General features: G+C 40.0%; 1 protein-coding gene across 1 annotated transcript in view; it reads right to left on the reverse strand.

Moving 5' to 3' along the window:
• Nucleotides 1-21,544, reverse strand: part of LOC138366938 (methyltransferase-like protein 27) — a 79,382-nt gene that overhangs the window by 43,086 nt on the left and 14,752 nt on the right. The window contains exon 3 of the mRNA XM_069328229.1: nt 6,581-6,689. Coding sequence (XP_069184330.1) covers nt 6,581-6,689 — 109 coding nt within the window. The remainder of the gene's footprint in view (nt 1-6,580; nt 6,690-21,544) is intronic.

Here is a 21,544-nt window from a genome sequence, read left to right on the forward strand (position 1 = left end):
GTGTGTGTGTGTGTGTGTGTGTGTGTGTGTGTGTGTGTGTGTACTCACCTATATGTACTCACCTATATGTGCTTGCAGGATCGAGCATTGACTCTTGGATCCCGCCTTTCTAGCTATCGGTTGTTTACAGCAATGACTCCTGTCCCATTTCCCTATCATACCTAGTTTTAAAAGTATGAATAGTATTTGCTTCCACAACCTGTTCCCCAAGTGCATTCCATTTTTCTACTACTCTCACGCTAAAAGAAAACTTCCTAACATCTCTGTGACTCATCTGAGTTTCCAGTTTCCACCCATGTCCCCTCGTTCTGTTATTATTACGTGTGAACATTTCATCTATTTCCACTTTGTCAATTCCCCTGAGTATTTTATATGTCCCTATCATATCTCCTCTCTCCCTTCTTTTCTCTAGTGTCGTAAGGTTCAGTTCCTTCAGCCGCTCTTCATATCCCATCCCTCGTAGCTCTGGGACAAGCCTCGTCGCAAACCTCTGAACCTTCTCCAGTTTCTTTATGTGTTTCTTCAGGTGGGGGCTCCATGATGGCGCGGCATACTCTAAGACGGTTCTCACGTAGGCAGTGTAAAGCGCCCTAAAAGCTTCCTCATTTAGGTTTCTGAATGAAGTTCTAATTTTCGCCAGTGTAGAGTACGCTGCTGTCGTTATCCTATTTATATGTGCCTCAGGAGTTAGATTAGGTGTCACATCCACTCCCAGGTCTCTTTCTCGAATCGTTACAGGTAGGCTGTTCCCCTTCATTGTGTACTGTCCCTTTGGTCTCCTGTCACCTGATCCCATTTCCATAACTTTACATTTACTGGTGTTAAACTCCAGTAGCCATTTCCCTGACCATCTCTGCAGCCTGTTTAAGTCCTCTTGGAGGATCCTACAATCCTCGTCTGTCACAACTCTTCTCATTAATTTTGCGTCATCTGCAAACATTGACATGTATGATTCCACTCCTGTAAACATATCATTTACGTAAATTAGAAAGAGGATTGGTCCCAGCACCGATCCTTGAGGTACTCCACTTGTTACTGTTCGCCAGCCCGACTTTTCGCCCCTTACCATTACCCTCTGGCTCCTTCCTGTTAGGTAGTTCTTCACCCATACTAGGGCCTTTCCGCTTACTCCTGCCTGCCTCTCAAGTTTGTATAGCAGTCTCATGTGCGGTACCGTATCAAAGGCCTTTTGGCAGTCAAGAAATATGCAGTCTGCCCAGCCTTCTCTGTCCTGCCTTATCCTTGTTACTTTATCATAGAATTCTAAAAGGTTTGTTAGGCATGATTTCCCTGTCCAGAACCCATGTTGGTGCTTGTTTACAAACCCAATGCTCTCCAGGTGCTCAACAAGTCTTAGCCTAATTATTCTTTCAAGTATTTTGCAGGGGATGCTTGTCAGTGATACGGGTCTGTAGTTAAGTGCCTCCTCCCTATCACCCTTTTTGAAAATCGGTACGACATTTGCCTCCTTCCAGCAACTGGGCAATTCTCCCGACATAAGTGACTCATTAAAGATCATTGCCAGAGGCACGCTGAGAGCCTGCGCTGCCTCTTTGAGTATCCACGGTGATACTTTGTCTGGTCCAACAGCTTTATTTGCATCCAGTGTTGTCAACTGTTTCATTACATCCTCTGCTGTCACCTCTATATCCGATAGCCTTTCATCTTGGGTAATCTCTTCTAACAATGGGAGCTGCTCAGGCTCGGTTGTGAACACTCCATGGAATTTTGCATTCAGTACCTCGCAGATTTCCTTGTCGCTTTCTGTATATGCCCCTTCTGTTTTCCTCAGTCTTGTCACTTGGTCATTTACCGACATCTTCCTTCTTATATGGCTATGTAGTAATTTTGGTTGCTTTTTCGCTTTGACTGCAATATCGTTCTCATAATTTCTTTCCGACACTCGTCTTATGTTAATGTAATCATTCCTAGCTCTGTTACATTCCTAGCTCTGTGTGTGTGTGTGTGTGTGTGTGTGTGTGTGTGCGTGCGTGCGTGCGTGTGTGTGTGTGTGTGAGAGTGTGAAAGTGTGTGTGTGTGTGTGTGTGTGTACTCACCTAGTTGTGCTTGCGGGGGTTGAGCTCTGGCTCTTTGGTCCCGCCTCTCAACCGTCAATCAACAGGTGTACAGGCTCCTGAGCCTATTGGGCTCTATCATATCTACACTTAAAACTGTGTATGGAGTCAGCCTCCACCACATTACTTCCAAATGCATTCCATTTGTCAACTACTCTGACACTAAAAAAGTTCTTTCTAATATCTCTGTGGCTCATTTGGGCACTCAGTTTCCACCTGTGTCCCTTAGTGCGTGTGCCCCTTGTGTTAAATAGCCTGTCTTTATCAACCCTGTTGATTCCCTTGAGAATCTTGAATGTGGTGATCATCTCCCCCCTAACTCTTCTGTCTTCCAACGAAGTGAGGTTCAATTCCCGTAGTCTCTCCTCGTAGCTCATACCTCTCAGCTCGGGTACTAGTCTGGTGGCAAACCTTTGAACCTTTTCCAGTTTAGCCTTATGCTTGCCTAGATATGGACTCCATGCTGGAGCCGCATACTCCAGGATTGGTCTGACATATGTGGTATATAATGTTCTGAAAGATTCCTTACACAAGTTTCTAAAGGCCGTTCTTATGTTAGCAAACCTGGCATATGCTGCTGATGTTATCCTCTTGATATGAGCTTCAGGGGACAGGTCTGGCGTGATATCAACCCCCAGGTCTTTCTCTCTGACTCTTGAAGTATTTCATCTCCCAAGTGATACCTTCTATCTGATCTCCTGCTTCCTACCCTTATCTTCATTACATTACATTTGCTTGGGTTAAACTCTAACAGCCATTTGATCGACCATTCCTGCAGCTTGTCCAGGTCTTCTTGAAGCCTCAAGCTGTCCTCCTCTGTCTTAGTCCTTCTCATAATTTTGGCGTCGTCATCAAACATTGAGAGAGCTATGCGTCTATACCCTCTGGGAGATCATTTACGTATAACAGAAACAGGATAGGTCCAAGCACAGAGCCCTGTGGGACTCCACTGCTGACTTCACGCCATTCTGAGGTCTCACCCCTCACTGTAACTCTCTGCTTCCTATTGCTTAGGTACTCCCTTATCCACTGGAGCGCCCTACCAGTTACTCCTGCCTGTTTCTCCAGCTTATGCATCAACCTTTTATGGGGTACTTTGTCAAAGGCTTTCCGACAGTCCAAAAAAAATGCAGTCCGCCCATCCTTCTCTTTCTTGCTTAATCTTTTTCACCTGATCGTAGAATTCTATCAAGCCTGTAAGGCAAGATTTACCCTCCCTAAACCCATGTTGATGTGTGTGTGTGTGTGTACTCACCTATTTGTACTCACCTATTTGTGCTTGTGGGGGTTGAGCTTTGGCTCTTTGGTCCCGCCTCTCAACTGTCAATCAACTGGTGTACAGATTCCTGAGCCTACTGGGCTCTATCATATCTACATTTAAAACTGTGTATGGAGTCAGCCTCCACCACATCACTGCCTATTGCATTTCATCCGTTAACTACTCTGACACTGAAAAAGTTCCTTCTAACGTCTCTGTGGCTCATGTGGGTACTCAGTTTCCACCTGTGTCCCCTTGTTCGCGTCCCACCAGTGTTGAATAGTTATCCTTGTTTACCCGGTCGATTCCTCTGAGGATTTTGTAGGTTGTGATCATGTCTCCCCTTACTCTTCTGTTTTCCAGTGTCGTAAGGTGCATTTCCCGCAGCCTTTCCTCGTAACTCATGCCTCTTAGTTCTGGGACTAGTCTAGTGGCATACCTTTGGACTTTTTCCAGCTTCGTCTTGTGCTTGACAAGGTACGGGCTCCATGCTGGGGCCGCATACTCCAGGATTGGTCTTACATATGTGGTGTACAAGATTCTGAATGATTCCTTACACAGGTTCCTGAACGCTGTTCTGATGTTAGCCAGCCTCGCATATGCCGCAGACGTTATTCTTTTTATGTGGGCTTCAGGAGACAGGTTTGATGTGATATCAACTCCTAGATCTTTCTCTCTGTTCGTTTCATTAAGTACTTCATCTCCTATTCTGTATCCTGTGTTTGGCCTCCTGTTTCCACTGCCTAGTTTCATTACTTTGCATTTACTCGGGTTGAACTTCAACAGCCATTTGTTGGACCATTCACTCAGTCTGTCTAGGTCATCTTGTAGCCTCCTACTATCGTCCTCAGTTTCAATCCTCCTCATAATTTTTGCATCATCGGCAAGCATTGAGAGAAACGATTCTATACCCTCTGGAAGATCATTTACATATATCAGAAACAGTATAGGTCCAAGGACTGACCCCTGCGGTACTCCACTCGTAACGTCTCGTTAATCTGAGACCTCACCCCTCACACTGACTCGTTGTCTCCTGTTACTTAGGTACTCCTGTATCCAACGGAGTTCCTTCCCTTTCACTCCAGCTTGCATCTCCAGTTTTTTCACTAGCCTCTTGTGTGGCACTGTATCAAAGGCTTTCTGACAATCCAAAAATATGCAGTCTGCCTACCCTTCTCTTTCTTGCCTTATTTTTGTTGCCTGGTCGTAGAATTCAAGTAACCCTGTGAGGCAGGACCTGCCATCCCTGAATCCACGTTGATGCTGTGTTACAAAGTTCTTTCGCTCCAGGTGCTCCACTAGCATTCTTCGCACAATCTTCTCCATTATCTTGCATGGTATGCAGGTTGTGTGTGTACTCACCTAGTTGTGCTTGCGGGGGTTGAGCTCTGGCTCTTTGGTCCTGCCTCTCAACTGTCAATCAACAGGTGTACAGGTCCCTGAGCCTATTGGGCTCTATCATATCTACACTTGAAACTGCGTATGGAGTCAGCCTCCACCACATCACTTCGTAATGCATTCCATTTGTTAACCACAAATGTGTGTGTGTGTGTGTGTGTGTGTGTGTGCGTGCGTGTGTGTGCGTGTGTGTTTGTGTGTATGTGTGTGTGTGTGTATGTGTACAGATGTAGGGGACGGGATGCAGAATGCGTGGATGTGATGCAAACTGCGCAGACGTGATACAAAGTGCGCGGACACGATGCAAAATGTCGGACGGGATGTAAAACATGCTGGGCGTGATGTAAAACATGCGGGGCGTGATGTAAAACATGCGGGGCGTGATGTAAAACATGCGGGGCGTGATGTAAAACATGCTGGGCGTGATGTAAAACATGCGGGGCGTGATGTAAAACATGCGGGGCGTGATGTAAAACATGCGGGGCGTGATGCAAAACATGCGGGGCGTGATGTAAAACATGCGGGGCGTGATGTAAAACATGCTGGGCGTGATGTAAAACATGCGGGGCGTGATGTAAAACATGCGGGGCGTGATGTAAAACATGCGGGGCGTGATGTAAAACATGCGGGGCGTGATGTAAAACATGCAGGGCGTGATGTAAAACATGCGGGGCGTGATGTAAAACATGCTGGGCGTGATGTAAAACATGCGGGGCGTGATGTAAAACATGCGGGGCGTGATGTAAAACATGCGGGGCGTGATGTAAAACATGCAGGGCGTGATGTAAAACATGCGGGGCGTGATGTAAAACATGCGGGGCGTGATGTAAAACGTGCGGGGCGTGATGTAAAACATGCGGGGCGTGATGTAAAACGTGCGGGGCGTGATGTAAAACATGCGGGGCGTGATGTAAAACGTGTGGCTGTTCGTCATCGTCTAGAGGGTGGGAACCATAGTTTAAGATTCAAATAATGTTTTGGATGTATTGGGGAGAGTTGGGTAGTGATGCAATCATATTTGTTTTTAAAACATATCGCCCATAGAAAAAACTACTTTTTTTTAACTAAAGAGAGGAAGGAGATGAGTGTGAAGGAGGTTAATGGTGTGACAAATCGAGTCGGGGCAGTGTGTTGCTAGTTCGCTGGTCAAGGTAGGCCAGTTGGCTGCTCAGGACCCTCGAGGAAGAGGCATCATTCTCTCACTCTCCATATAATTTCAAACATTTCCTGTGTCATAATCGTTGGAAAGGTCAAATCATTGGAATCTAAATCATCAACATATTTAGCATTTAAAAATATAATTTACTGGTATAAAATAGTATTTATATTTGTATAAACTTCTATATAAATGCATAGTGAAACAAAGACGAATGACAAAGTCAAATAAAGCATAAACTAGAAAATAGATCGAAACAACTACTTGACCACTGAAATTGTTTGAAACATTTACTATTATTCATTGATAAGATAACGTTATTACTATTATCAACAAAAAACATGACGTATTGTAGAATATAATTTTGCTGCATAAATATTATGTAAATATTTATATATTTTTCCAATATTATTCTTAGCATATTTGGTCCACATTCCATAGATTATAGCTAGGTAATGCTTAACGATTCACCCAGTAAGTAGTGTTACTAATCCATTTATATCCAAAATAGATAGGAATGTATGCACAAGACTGAACAGTACCGGGACGGTCTCTAGAATACAGGGACATCATTGAGGTCTCACCCATACTTAAGACCCTTAACCTATTTTTCCTAATTCAATTTTTTTTCTATGATTAATATTTTATCATTGAAGTAATTAATCTTTATGTTGAAGCCAAATTGCACTGTACCTGCGGCAATGTCCATCACTCGGACGTGTTGACGGCGGTCCTCTGGGACCATCTGAGCCACGTGCTCAGCAGCGATCACGTGCCCTCTGTAATTCGCACAGTCCAACATCTAGCCAAGATAAGAATGTCACATTTCAGAGATGCTTCCTTGTTATTATTATACCTATAAATAATTGACCAAAAATATCTTGTATGATAGGTAAAAATACGAAATATCAATATATATTCCTCTGAGTTTATGGTTATGCTCCTATAAATATTGTTACAAGTTATTGGTAATTTTAATGCATATAAGGACTTAACGAGCAATCCTATTTCTTTGATATGTTAAACTGCTCCAATTGTTTATAGATTATTGACACCTGACGTCTCGATATTTATTAAGAGAAACTCTTGTAAACATTTGCCTGTTCTTTATTTATTTGTATTGTTATATTTTCTAACCCATGTGGAGGCACTTTTAGTTTATACTCATTTGATATTGAAAATGTTCAATTAGCATACGAGTAATAATTTGGTTTAATATCACACCTACACACTGGAGTTCTGTGAGATGGCTGGACGCAGCTATTGTTGGGTCAGTATTTAAAATTTTGAGGACAGTCAGGGGCGTTAAACTATTATCTTGTCCCTTACATGTTTTATATGTAAAATGATATAAAACACCGTAACTGAGAAGTTAGCAGGACATCTAACGAAAAGAGCCTATATTGTACACTACTACCACATTTATGTAAATATCTTGTCACTCGAACTTTTATTTAAGTTAAGATGACTGAGATCACACACGACACAGAGAGTGGACAGAACTGCACAGACACGACACAGAGAGTGGACAGACTGTACAGACAAGACAAAGAGTGGACAGACTGTACAGACACGACACAGAGAGTGGACAGACTGTACAGACAAGACAAAGAGTGGACAGACTGTACAGACAAGACAAAGAGTGGACAGACTGTACAGACACGACACAGAGAGTGGACAGACAGTACAGACACGACACAGAGAGTGGACAGACAGTACAGACACGACACAGAGAGTGGACAGACAGTACAGACAAGACAAAGAGTGGACAGACTGTACAGACACGACACAGAGAGTGGACAGACTGTACAGACACGACACAGAGAGTGGACAGACAGTACAGACAAGACAAAGAGTGGACAGACTGTACAGACACGACACAGAGAGTGGACAGACTGTACAGACACGACACAGAGAGTGGACAAACTGTACAGACAAGACACAGAGAGTGGACAGACTGTACAGACACGACACAGAGAGTGGACAGACTGTATAGACAAGACACACAGAGAGTGGACAGACTGTACAGACACGACACAGAGAGTGGACAGACTGTACAGACAAGACACAGAGAGTGGACAAACTGTACAGACAAGACACAGAGAGTGGACAGACTGTACAGACACGACACAGAGATTGGACAAACTGTACAGACAAGACACAGAGAGTGGACAGACTGTACAGACACGACACAGAGAGTGGACAGACTGTACAGACAAGACACAGAGAGTGGACAGACTGTACAGACACGACACAGAGAGTGGACAGACTGTATAGACAAGACACACAGAGAGTGGACAGACTGTACAGACACGACACAGAGAGTGGACAGACTGTACAGACAAGACACAGAGAGTGGACAGACTGTACAGACACGACACAGAGAGTGGACAGACTGTACAGACAAGACACAGAGAGTGGACAGACTGTACAGACACGACACAGAGAGTGGACAGACTGTACAGACAAGACACAGGGAGTTAACAGACTGTATATGTTTGTACTGTCTGAGGACACAGTACCCAGAAGACACTAGCGCACAATGTGGAGAAACAAGCAGGAGTGCCAGGGAAGGTCAGGGGAAAAAAATTACAAAAATATATAAATTCAGGAAAACTTGGCTTATTAGTCAAATCGGGCCTTGCATAGTAGGCCAAGTGCTGCGATCAGGCTACTAGGTACAACATATATATATTTATATATATATATATATATATATATATATATATATATATATATATATATATATATATATATAAATATATATATATATATATATATATATATATATATATATATATATATATATATAAATATATATATATATATATGTCGTACCTAGTAGCCATAACGCACTTCTCAGCCTACTATGCAAGGCCCCATTTGCCTAATAAGCCAAGTTTTTATGAATTAATTGTTTTTCGACTACCTAACCTACCTAACCTAACCTAACCTAACTTTTTCGGCTACCTAACCTAACCTAACCTATAAAGATAGGTTAGGTTAGGTTAGGTAGGGTTGGTTAGGTTCGGTCATATATGTACTCTAATTTTATCTCCAATAAAAAAACAATTGACCTCATACATAATGAAATGGGTAGCTTTATCATTTCATAAGAAAAAAATTAGAGAAAATATATTAATTCAGGAAAACTTGGCTTAATAGGCAAATTGGGCCGCGCATAGTAGGCTGAGAAGTGAGTTCTGGCTACTAGGTACGACATATATATATATATATATATATATATATATATATATATATATATATATACCTCTAGCTGGAAGAAGGGGGACCCATAGCCTGGGAGGAAACCACGCATAACGCATTAGAGGGAATGTTTAGATCCCCTCCAATACAGTTTCTGTGTGCTTTTCTCCTACCACCCCCTTCCTTGAATATTTTTTGTGCTTTATTATGCATTTGATGGTTACAAGATATACATGGGTTGATACAAAAATATATATATATATATATATATATATATATATATATATATATATATATATATATATATATATATATATATATATACATATATATATATATATATATATATATATATATATATATATATATATATATATATATATATATATGTATATATATATGTCGTACCTAGTAGCCAGAACGCACTTCTCGGCCTACTATGCAAGGCCCGATTTGCCTAATAAGCCAAGTTTTCCTGAATTAACATATTTTCTCTAATTTTTTCTTATGAAAAGATAAAGCTACCCATTTCATTATGTATGAGGTCAATTTTTTTTTATTGTAGTTAAAATTAACGTAGATATATGACCGAACCTAACCAACCCTACCTAACCTAACCTAACCTATCTTTATAGGTTAGGTTTGGTTAGGTAGCCGAGAAAGTTAGGTTAGGTTAGGTTAGGTAGGTTAGGTTAGGTTAGGTAGGTTAGGTAGTCGAAAAACAATTAATTCATGAAAACTTGGCTTATTATGCAAATAGGACCTTGCATATTAGGCTGAGAAGTGCGTTCTGGCTACTAGGTACGACATATATATATATATATATATATATATATATATATATATATATATATATATATATATATATATATATATATATATATATATATATATATATATATATATATATATATGTCGTACCTAGTAGCCAGAACGCACTTCTCAGCCTACTATGCAAGGCCCGATTTGCCTAATAAGCCAAGTTTTCCTGAATTAATATATTTTCTCTAATTTTTTTCTTATGAAATGATAAAGCAACCCATTTCATTATATATGAGATCAATTTTTTTTATTGCAGTTAAAATTAACGTAGATATATGACTAAACCTAACCAACCCTACCTAACCTAACCTAACCTATCTTTATAGGTTAGGTTAGGTTAGGTAGCAGAAAAAGTTAGGTTAGGTTAGGTTAGGTAGGTTAGGTAGTCGAAAAACTATTAATTCATGAAAACTTGGCTTATTAGGCAAATCGGGCCTTGCATAGTAGGCTGACAAGTGCGTTCTGGCTACTAGGTACGACATATATATATATATATATATATATATATATATATATATATATATATATATATGTCGTACCTAGTAGCCAGAACGCACTTTTCAGCCTACTATGCAAGGCCAATTTTGCCTAATAAGCCAAGTTTTCCTGAATTAATATATTTTCTCAAATTTTTTTCTTATGAAAAGATAAAGCTACCCATTTCATTATGTATGAGGTCAATTTTTTTTATTGTAGTTAAAATTAACGTAGATATATGACCGAACCTAACCAACCCTACCTAACCTAACCTAACCTATCTTTATAGGTTAGTTTAGGTTAGGTAGCCGAAAACGTTAGGTTAGGTTAGGTTAGGTAGGTTAGGTAGACGAAAAACAATTAATTCATGAAAACTTGGCTTATTAGGCAAATCGGGCCTTGCATAGTAGGCTGAGAAGTGCGTTCTGGCTATTAGGTACGACATATATATATATATATATATATATATATATATATATATATATATATATATATATATGCAATTGACGATCACAAAACACTGATCATTTTATGCGGAAAATCCACAGAGAAATATGAAATGAGGTGAACGTTTCGGCTTTGTTAAAGCCTTTGTCAACACCAGACTGACGAGTATAGTCATATATATTTAGTCATATATATATATATATATGACTAAAAACTCACACCCCAGAAGTGACTCAAACCCATACTCCCAGGAGCAATGCAACTGGTAACTACAGGACGCTTTAATCCGCTTGACCATCACGACTGGACATAAAGAAGTGATAGCCGAAGCTATTTAAACCACTTCCCCGCCAGCACTCGGATGGTAATCTTGGGCATAGCATTTTATCAAATCACCTCATTCTTTGGGGCACACGTGAGGAATTGGGGCTATGCCCAAGATTACCATCCGAGTGCTGGCGGGGAAGTGGTTCAAATAGCTTCAAATATAGGTTCAAAATATATATAAAATAGTTGGTTGGATATGATGAACAGTTTGTGATTATGGGCAGTGAATAAGAAAATAGAGAAATGACAGGTTGGGAGATGTGGATAATTTGCTGGAGGCGTGAGGCTCGCTTCTGGAGGGCTTTGACACTCACTTGAGTGCCAAACATCGCAGGGGGAAGCTGTGCTCTGTTTGAGCTCCCGTCAGAAAGGAACCCCCTAGTGATATATCTCCAAGAGAAGAGAAGTGCATATGTGCCAGCTATGGAATCGAGCTGGAAACGTTGTGGTCTCAAGTCCTGGACGGCGATGAGTGTTTATTAAGCCGCCCAGAGACATTATCGTGGGCCGTGGGAGTGCCCTGACCAGACTCCGTCAGAGGGAGGAGCGCCCTCGACTAGGCAATCTGTGGTAGGCACGATTTAAGCCAGTTTATAGTGATTACTTGTAGTTGGTCGTGTGCCAGCAGCAGTAGCAATGTTTATTGATAAGTTAGACATGTTTTGATAAGGCAGAAGGCCTAAAATAAGAGAGTGGAGGGAGGAACGCCCTGGAGGGTGGAGCGACGTCTGTCTCTTCTGAGCGCCATATATATATACATTGGCACCAGAGGTGGTACTCTATATATATATATATATATATATATATATATATATATATATATATATATATATATATATATATATATATATATATATATATAAGATATATATATATATATATATATATATATATATATATATATATATATATATAAGATATATATATATATATATATATATATATATATATATATATATATATATATATATATATATATATAAGAATAGAGATACCTACCATGAACACCCAAATCACGGAACTATTTACTCTACCCACCATGAGAGTAAGGACAAGACAAGAACATATCGATGCCAACACAGAAGACAATGTCCAACATAACAGGCCAATTACACTGGATTAATCTTTGTGTTTAGATAGGAGATGCCTCGTATGGGCCAATAAGCCTTCTGCAGCCCCTATGTTTATCCCTTATGTATCCCCCCATGTTTTCACCTTCATTGTATTATCACCTGACCTAATGCGGGTATAAAATCAACTAGTATTGTAAGATCTGTTCACTTGAGAATGAACCATGGAGGTTCGAAACGTCGTGCAAATTATACAAATAAGTGTAATACACTCTATAGTAAATCACTTCTTTTCTTCACCTTAAAAGTACGAAAATGAGTTTTGGAGAACTCCTATTTCAATTAAGCCCTGATGCTAAGAAAATAGTTAGAGGGATAGAAGCCCTAAACCAGAAAATAATTAATACAGAATATGCGGTCATATTCAATGAAACATATATATATATATATATATATATATATATATATATATATATATATATATATATATATATATATATATATATATATATATATATATACATATATATATATATATATATATATATATATATATATATATATATATATATATATATATATATATATATTAGTATATTTTGGTAGCAGTCTTTCCTGTAGACATATATTATTAAATATGACCGAAAAAGTAAGATTAATAATTCTAACACGAATTTTCTCAATCTTTCGTACATTTCTTTTCACTGTTGGTGGTAATTCAAAAATCAGTTCTCCAAAATTCATTTTTATTTCTAGTCTGACACGACACTTGAGCGTGTTTCGTAAAACTTATTACATTTTCAAAGACTTTAGTTTACACATACACAACTGAATAGAACTTACACACCTCCGATTTGTTTATATCTACATTTGAGTGAGGTGGATGGGGTGAGGTGGTATTTAATAGGGTATTAATTTCATCAACACAAGATAGAACACGAAACAATGGGTATTGAATAGAAGTAATTGTAGAAAGCCTATTGATCCATATTTCTTGATGCTTCTATATTGGAGCGGAGTCTTGAGGTGGGTAGAATATAGTTGTGCATTAATTGGCTGTTGATTACTGGTGTTGACTTCTTAATGTGTAGTGCCTCGCAAACGTCAAGCCGCCTGCTATCGCTGTATCTATCGATGATTTCTGTGTTGTTTACTAGGATTTCTCTTGCGATGGTTTGGTTGTGGGAAGAGATTATTTTGAGATCCATTTGTCAACTACTCTGACACTAAAAAAGTTCTTTCTAATATCTCTGTGGCTCATTTGGGCACTCAGTTTCCACCTGTGTCCCCTAGTGCGTGTTCCTCTTGTGTTAAATAGTTTGTCTTTATCAACCCTGTCGATTCCCTTGAGAATCTCCAATGTGGTGTGTGAGAATCTTGAATGTGTGTGTGTGTGTCTGGAACTTATAAGACTAACACGTTGCTTTGTTTTTATATTTAGGTAAGATCAGTGGATGGCTGACATATTGCGAGACGTGAAGCAGACAAGTGCTAACCCAGGGGCGACACTCGATATTCATGTGCTCCTACTGCATCCAAGATGTGGGTTTAGAGTAATGTGGTGTGCATCTGCGCTAATGTAGGAGTCCGAGGACATCATACAACAAACAACAGATTCTTCAGTGCACTGTGTGTGGCCTTGCATCTTTCAAACCACACACATCTTTCATCTGCAGTTTCTGTAAGACACCCGCGTGTCAAGATACTTTGTTAAAACACTCTCAAATTTGCACTAGAGGTACACGTGATCAGTGTAAAAGGTCTCAAGCTGGGTTCTAGTGGTGATATCATGTGTCATAGCCCCAAGTGGGGCCTAGTGGTATTAGCATGAGGCAAAATTCCCCAAGCGAACCCCGGTGGTATTTTTACGTGTGGTAAAGTTTTAGAGACAGACGACTCAGATGAAAATCTCAATTCAAGCGATAAAGAAGAAAACATAATAGAACTTCCACATATTATCGATAGTCAAGGGTCTCTAGAGGATCTGTTCACTAGACTGTAATACTTTATACCGCGAGAAAATGTAGCAGACTCAATAGATTCATTGAGTAATTTTCGGCGGCATTTCTTAGAACAAATTCACACATATATGGATTCCCTGTCTACAGATTACAATTTAACTCCATCGTTCAAAATGCTGCTAGAGGTGAAATTAACTCTTTTAAAACAAAATGTCACTAATGATGAGTTGAGAGATCATTACATAACTACCTCCACACCTATAGTTACACTTGAAGACATTGGGGAACTTCTAGAGTTCTGGGTGCAATACCTCATGTCTCGTTTAGAGACTTTACTGTCTGAGACTGAAAGAAGTAGCTTCATACTCCACAATATTGACTTCATCAAGATAGTATTTTGCAATAACTCCTTTAGCAGCAGAATAGGAACAAATGTACCATATCCACAGTTCCTACTGTGGATATAGTACATTTGAATCAAGTCTTTAATCCCCAAAGCAAGAATCAAGTTTTTAATCCCCAGAGCAAGAATCAAGTTTTTAATCCCCAAAGCAAGAATAATGTTTCTAATCCCCAGAGCAAGAATCAAGTTTTTAATCCTCAAAGCATGAATCAAGTTTTTAATCCCCAAAGCAATAATGAAAGTTGCATCATTAATTGCTTAGCAGTTTTTAAGGCCCAGCAACGTAGTTGGTCATGGGAAAGCATAGGGAGACTGATGGACTCTCCTAATAAAGTATGACCATTTAAATCTCCCAATTTCGTGGGAAGACATCAGCAGAGTAGAAAGGCTTAATGAATTAAGCATATACATGTACTCTGTAAGTAAATATACAGATAAAGTGTATCATATTACTTTATGTCGTCGCAGAGCAAAATAATACCATACTATTGTATTTTTGTTACTGCTGAGAGACAGTCACGTGGCTTTAATAAAAGATCTGAATACTTTCCTGAGAAACTTTGTTCGTAGCTATTGCAAAAACACAGTATTTTGTCGTAAATGTCTATCAGAATATCATGAGCAGAATGTCTTAAACAATCACAAAAGATCGTGCAGTATCAGGAAGGAGTCTCACTAAAATTTAAAAACATCAGCAAAGGGGTATAGTCCATCGCCTTTGTGTTACTTTGATTTTGAAACACTTCTGGACATTAACGATGTGAGTGGGTCAGTCACAGCCAGACAAAGAGCTATAGCTTACAGGTATCTCATAGCTGATAGCAACCAACAAGTGGTTTATTGATGAGCACACATTTTGGAGAGGATAGTGTCATACATTTTATGAGGCAAGTGGCTAGATTGTTCAAAAACATTAAAGCAAACCTTCCTTATTTTGCAATTCATATTGCGACCGAGGATTTAGATCACTTTAGAAAATAACACAGTGTCAGTGTTGTGAGGAGGCATTCACAGATGATAATTACAAGGTCAAACACCACGACCATCCTAAAGAGAACAACGATTACATAGGAGCTCTTTGTAATAACTGTAATTTAAGACACAAAAATTCAATCAAATTTCTCATATTAATAACTCATAATGTCATACGGTATGGGGATTATCATAGAAGAATTTGAAATTTAAAGAAAAAAAGAACGAAGCAATCTTTTAATGAAAGACGGGACCAAATTTCTAAAAGTAGAAATTAGTAAGCTTAGATTTATCGACTCTCTTGCTTTCATATCAATAGGTCTATCTTCACTGACTCGGCCGCACATCTACCCGTAAAATGATAGAACACCTGCCTGTAAACAGCCATCAACATTTGTTGAATGGCAAACAAATATTTCCCAATGAATACCCCCAAAAAATTGGCGATATCAATGAAACCTCATTTACACCAATAGTCAATTTTGATAGTAGTTTGAGTCAGTCACACATCAGTGCAGATGAATACGCTCAGGCAAAATTAGTCTGTAACACAACAGGTTGTAAAAACCTTAAAGAATACTTATTAGTATATCTAGTTTGTGATGTGGGTTTTCTAGCTGACATTTTTACTTTCCATAGGGAAATTCTATATAACATGTCATAGAGACGTGACCCACTACTGTAGCCTTCCTGGAAATGCTTATGACTGCTTTTTAAAGTCAAGTAAAATAACGTTAGAACTCTGTGCGGATGTCACACTGCACAATTTACTAGCAACAAACATAAGAGGCGGCTTTACAACAGCTGTGAGGAGCTGTGTCAAAGCTAACTATAAACACATCAATCCTTCCTTTGATCCACAAGTAGATGTTAGCAGCTACCATCTATAATTAGACTTTAACAGTCTGTATGGAAGCTGCATGACAAAAATGCTCCATTATGGAGGCATAAGAAAACTTTCATATGATGAAATGAACACATTCATAAGGGAAGACAGGCTGTTCCACGAGAAACCTTTCACATCCAACAAGGGGTATTGGTTATTGATAGACACAAAGCAAATAAGACCTGATCTGGCTAGACTAACAGATGACTTGCCTCTATGTCTAAACCATAAGGAGGTACAAATGGCTGACTTATCTGCCTTCAGTAAAGCACTTTTACATCGCAATGGCATTACAAAACTGTCACCATCGTAATATTAAGTTAGTTGGGGATCATTCACCTAAAAAAACTATTTTATTGCAGTTCCTCCTTTGCAGCTGTTTATAGACCTTGGGTTGGAAATTGTATTGATCTAGAGCATTTACGAATACTCCCAGTGAGTACATACTAAATCTTTTAGAAAAAACATACAAAATCAGAATGAGCTTCAGGTAGGTACAGAAAGCAACTCTTCAAGTTGCTCACTAATTTAGTGTTTGGGAAGACTCGGTTAAACGCTTCTAAATACTCAACATCCACCAAACTAGTGTGTGCACCCCGATGTCTTTCTTGAGTGAGGTGAGAAGTCCACTCTTTTAAGCGTGCAATTTATTTGTCAGAGAATAAGCTACTTACAACCAGCACTAAATCTTTGATTAAAATTAATTATCCTAATTACGTGGGATTTCAGATAATAGAGCTAGCTAAATACAGTTTATATCACTTTTGGTGTAAAATACTGAAACACACCAATAATTCTAATGTGGACATGGTTTATGATGATACTGACCGTTTCATAATTTATATGAAACATGTGGAGGATATATATCAGGAAATGGCCGAGAAACCACTATGTAGTTGGCATGACCCGAGCAACTTTCTTAAGAATCATCCCTTGTTTGATCACTCACGTAAGGGAGCTTTAGGTCTGTTGAAATCTCTCGGTGAACACTGCATCGTCTAAGTTGTTGCACTTCGACCGAAAATGTACAGTGTCTTTATAGATAACACTACATATTCTATTGCAGCCAAAGGCACACCCCATGCCATTCAAAAAAACCATAACTCACCAACACTTTAGAGACGTTTTAAACACTAATGACCCTCCACATACTTTTCAATACTCTCAAATAAGAAATATTGATGGCCAAATGGTCACTTCATCAAACACTATACGTGGTTTAAGTGGGTTTGATGATAAAAGATATTACATAATTCAATATAGGAGTTTAGCATACTCTCACCCAGACATGCCTGTAGCCTACTCTCACCCAGAAATACCCGTAGCCTACTCTCTCCCAGACATACCCGTAGCCTACTCTCACCCAGACATACCCGTAGCCAACTCTCACCCAGACATACCCGTAGCCTACTCTCTCCCAGACATACCCGTAGCCTACTCTCACCCAGACATACCCGTAGCCAACTCTCACCCAGACATACCCATAGCCTACTCTCACCCAGACATACCCGTAGCCTACTCTCTCCCAGACATACCCATAACCTACTCTCACCCAGACATACCCGTAGCCAACTCTCACCCAGACATACCCGTAGCCAACTCTCACCCAGACATACCCATAGCCTACTCTCACCCAGACATACCCGTAGCCTACTCTCACCCAGACATACCCAATAGGCTACTCTCACCCAGACATACCCGTAGCCTACTCTCACCGAGACATACCCATAGCCTACTCCCACCCACATATACCCATAGCCTACTCCCACCCACATATACCCGTAGCCTACTCTCTCCCAGACATACCCGTAGCCTACTCCCACCCACATATACCCGTAGCCTACTCTCACCGAGACATACCCATAGCCTACTCCCACCCAAATATACCCATAGCCTACTCCCACCCACATATACCCGTAGCCTACTCCCACCCAGACATACCCATAGCCTACTCCAACCCACATATATACCCATAGCCTACTCCCACCCACATATAGCCATAGCCTACTCCCACCCACATATAGCCATAGCCTACTCCCACCCACATATAGCCATAGCCTACTCCCACCCACATATAGCCATAGCCTACTCCCACCCACATATAGCCATAGCCTACTCCCACCCACATATACCCGTAGCCTACTCTCATACCACACATACTTTCACCTATATATATACATATATATGTTGTTGAATATGACCGAAATAGTAAGATTAATAATTCTAACACGAATCTTCTCAATATTTCTTATGTTTTTCTTTACTGTCAATGGTAGTTGAATAATTAACTCTGTAAAGTTCATTTTCACACATTTATGGTTTTACGCCTAGAAGCGTTTCGCAAGACACTTCTCACACTTTCATAGACAAATTTTACATACTCTGTTTCATGCTTATATTCATTTTTTGGTGAAGTGATAGGATACAAATGTTTTTGGGTGAGGTGACAGGGCACAAATCGATGGGTAAAGACAATTTTACATACTCTGTTAACTTTTTGGGGTGAGTTGATAAAATACGAATCCGTGGGTATTTTGCGTGTTTTATTTTTTTTTCTTCTGTGTTGGTTCAGGGTCTTCATGTGGGTAGAATGTAATTATGTGTTAATTGGCTGTTGATTTTATGGTGTTGACTTTTTGATGTGTAGGGCCTCGCAGATGTCGAGTCTCCTGTCGTCGTTGTATCTATCGATAATTTCTGTGTTGCTTGTTAAGATTTCTCTGGTGATGGTCTGGTCGTGTGAGGAGATTATATGCTCCTTGATGGAGTCCTGTTTTTTGTGCATTGCTAATTGCCTAAAAAAATATGTTGCTGTCTTGCCTATACACTGATATCTTTGGGGCTGACAGTCCCAAAGTGGGCATGTGAAGGCATTGACGACGTTGGTTTCTTTCAAGGCGTTGTGTTTGATGTCTGGAGAGTTTTTCACGAGTAGGTTGGCCGTTTTCTTGATTTTGTAGTAAATTGTCAACTGTATCTTCTGATTTGTGTCTATGGAGATAACGTTCCAATTAATAATGTCTTTCAGGACACTTTTCTCCGTTTTATGAGCCGTCGAAAAGAAGTTCCTGTGAAACAGTGTAATAGGGGGTACAAGTCTTGTGATAGTTGACACTTCAGAGGTTGCATGGCGTTTCCTTTCTTTTAATGACGTCTTCATCATAACCGTTAGAGAAGCCATTGTTGACTTGGACTTGCCTTACCCTACAGATTCTTCGTCGACCTGATTTCAACTAGAGCTGTGAGTGCGAGCTCGGTCGACGTAAGCGTTGACATTACAAGAGTTACACAACATTACAAGAGGAGTGTTGTCAACGCTTACGTCGACCGAACTCTCACTCACAGCTCTGGTTGGAAGCAAGTCGACGAAGAAATCTGTAGGGTAAGGCAGGTCCTAGTCAACAATGGCTTCTGTAATGGTTATGTTATGCCTTTGACATAGTACCACATAAGAGACTAGTGCACAAACTGGAGATGCAGGCAGGAGTGAAAAGGGAAGTGGTCCACTGGATAAGGGAGTATCTAAGCAACAGAAGTCAGTCACTGTGAGGGGGCGAGGATTCGGAGTGGCGAGGAATCACCAGTGGAGTCCCTCAGTAATCAGTTCTTGGACCTATACTGTTCCTGATATGTAAATGATCTTCCAGAGGACATTGATTCGTTCCTCCCAATGTTTGCTGATGCAAAAATTATGAGGAGGATTAGGACAGAGGAAGATAGTAGGAGGCTACAAGATGACTTAAAGAAACTGATGGAATGGTCCAACAAATGGCTACTAAAGTTCAACCCAAGTAAATGTAAGGTAATAAAACTAGGGGTAGGAAATAGGAAACCAGACACTGGATACCGAATGGGAAAGGAAGTTCTTCACAAAACGGACAGAGAGAAAAATCTAGGAGTTGATATCACGCCAAACCTGTCTCCTGAAGCCCACATCAAAAGAGTAACATCGGCGGCGTATGTGAGGCTGGCTAACATCAGAACTACCTTCAGAAACCTGTGTAAGGAATCTTTCAGAACCTTGTATACCAAGTATGTAAGGCCAATCCTGGAATATGTGTCCCCAGCATGGAGCCCGTACCTTGTCAAGCACAAGACGACGCTGGAAAAAGTTCAAAGGTATGCCACAAGGCTAGTCCAGAACTAAGAGGCATGAGTTACGAGGAAAGGCCGAGGGAACTGCACCTCACGTCGCTGAAAGACGGAAGAGCCCGGGGAAACATGATCACCACATACAAAATTCTCAGGGGAATTGAAAGGGTAGACTAGGATGGATTATTTATCATTGTTGGTACACGCACAAGGGGACACAGGTGGAAGCTGAGTACCCAACTGAGCCACAGACACATTAGAAAGAACTTGTTCTTTTTCAGTCTCAGAGTAGTTAGTAAATGGAATGCACTAGGAAGTGATGTGGTGGAGGCTGACTTCATACACAGTTTCAAATGTAGATATGATGGAGCTTGAGAAGCTCAGGATTCTGTACACCAGTAGATTGACGGTTGAGAGGCGGGACCAAATAGCCAAGCCCCTGAAGCACAACTAGGTGAGTACACTCACACACACACACACACACACACACACACACACATACACACACACACACACACACACACACACACACACACACACACACACACACACACACACACACACACACACACACACACACACACACACACACACACACACACACACACACACACACACACACACGCTCATAAATACATTCTCAAATAAAATAAAATAAAATAAAATAAAATAAAGTGTTTATTCAGGTTAAAGTAAATACATACAAGATAAGTTACAAGCAAAATGTAAATGGGGGAAGTCCATAGTTATACAAGATAGTCAACAAACAGTATTGTTTGAAAATAGCAAGACATGGGTTGACGTTTAGGGGGTAAGGTAGGTTACATGGAGTTTATTAGGTAGTACTTAGTATTTTTCTTAAACTGATTGAGAGAGGTAAAGCCTTTGACGTGTCTGGGAAAGTCATTCCCATGAGCCCATGCTCATGGGCTCTGTTACAATCTTCTAGGAAGCGTTTAAGGTGAGAATTGGCATTACAGTTCAGAGTTTAAA

Source organism: Procambarus clarkii, chromosome 2 (genome assembly GCF_040958095.1).
Source record: "Procambarus clarkii isolate CNS0578487 chromosome 2, FALCON_Pclarkii_2.0, whole genome shotgun sequence".
Lineage (NCBI taxonomy): Eukaryota > Metazoa > Arthropoda > Malacostraca > Decapoda > Cambaridae > Procambarus > Procambarus clarkii.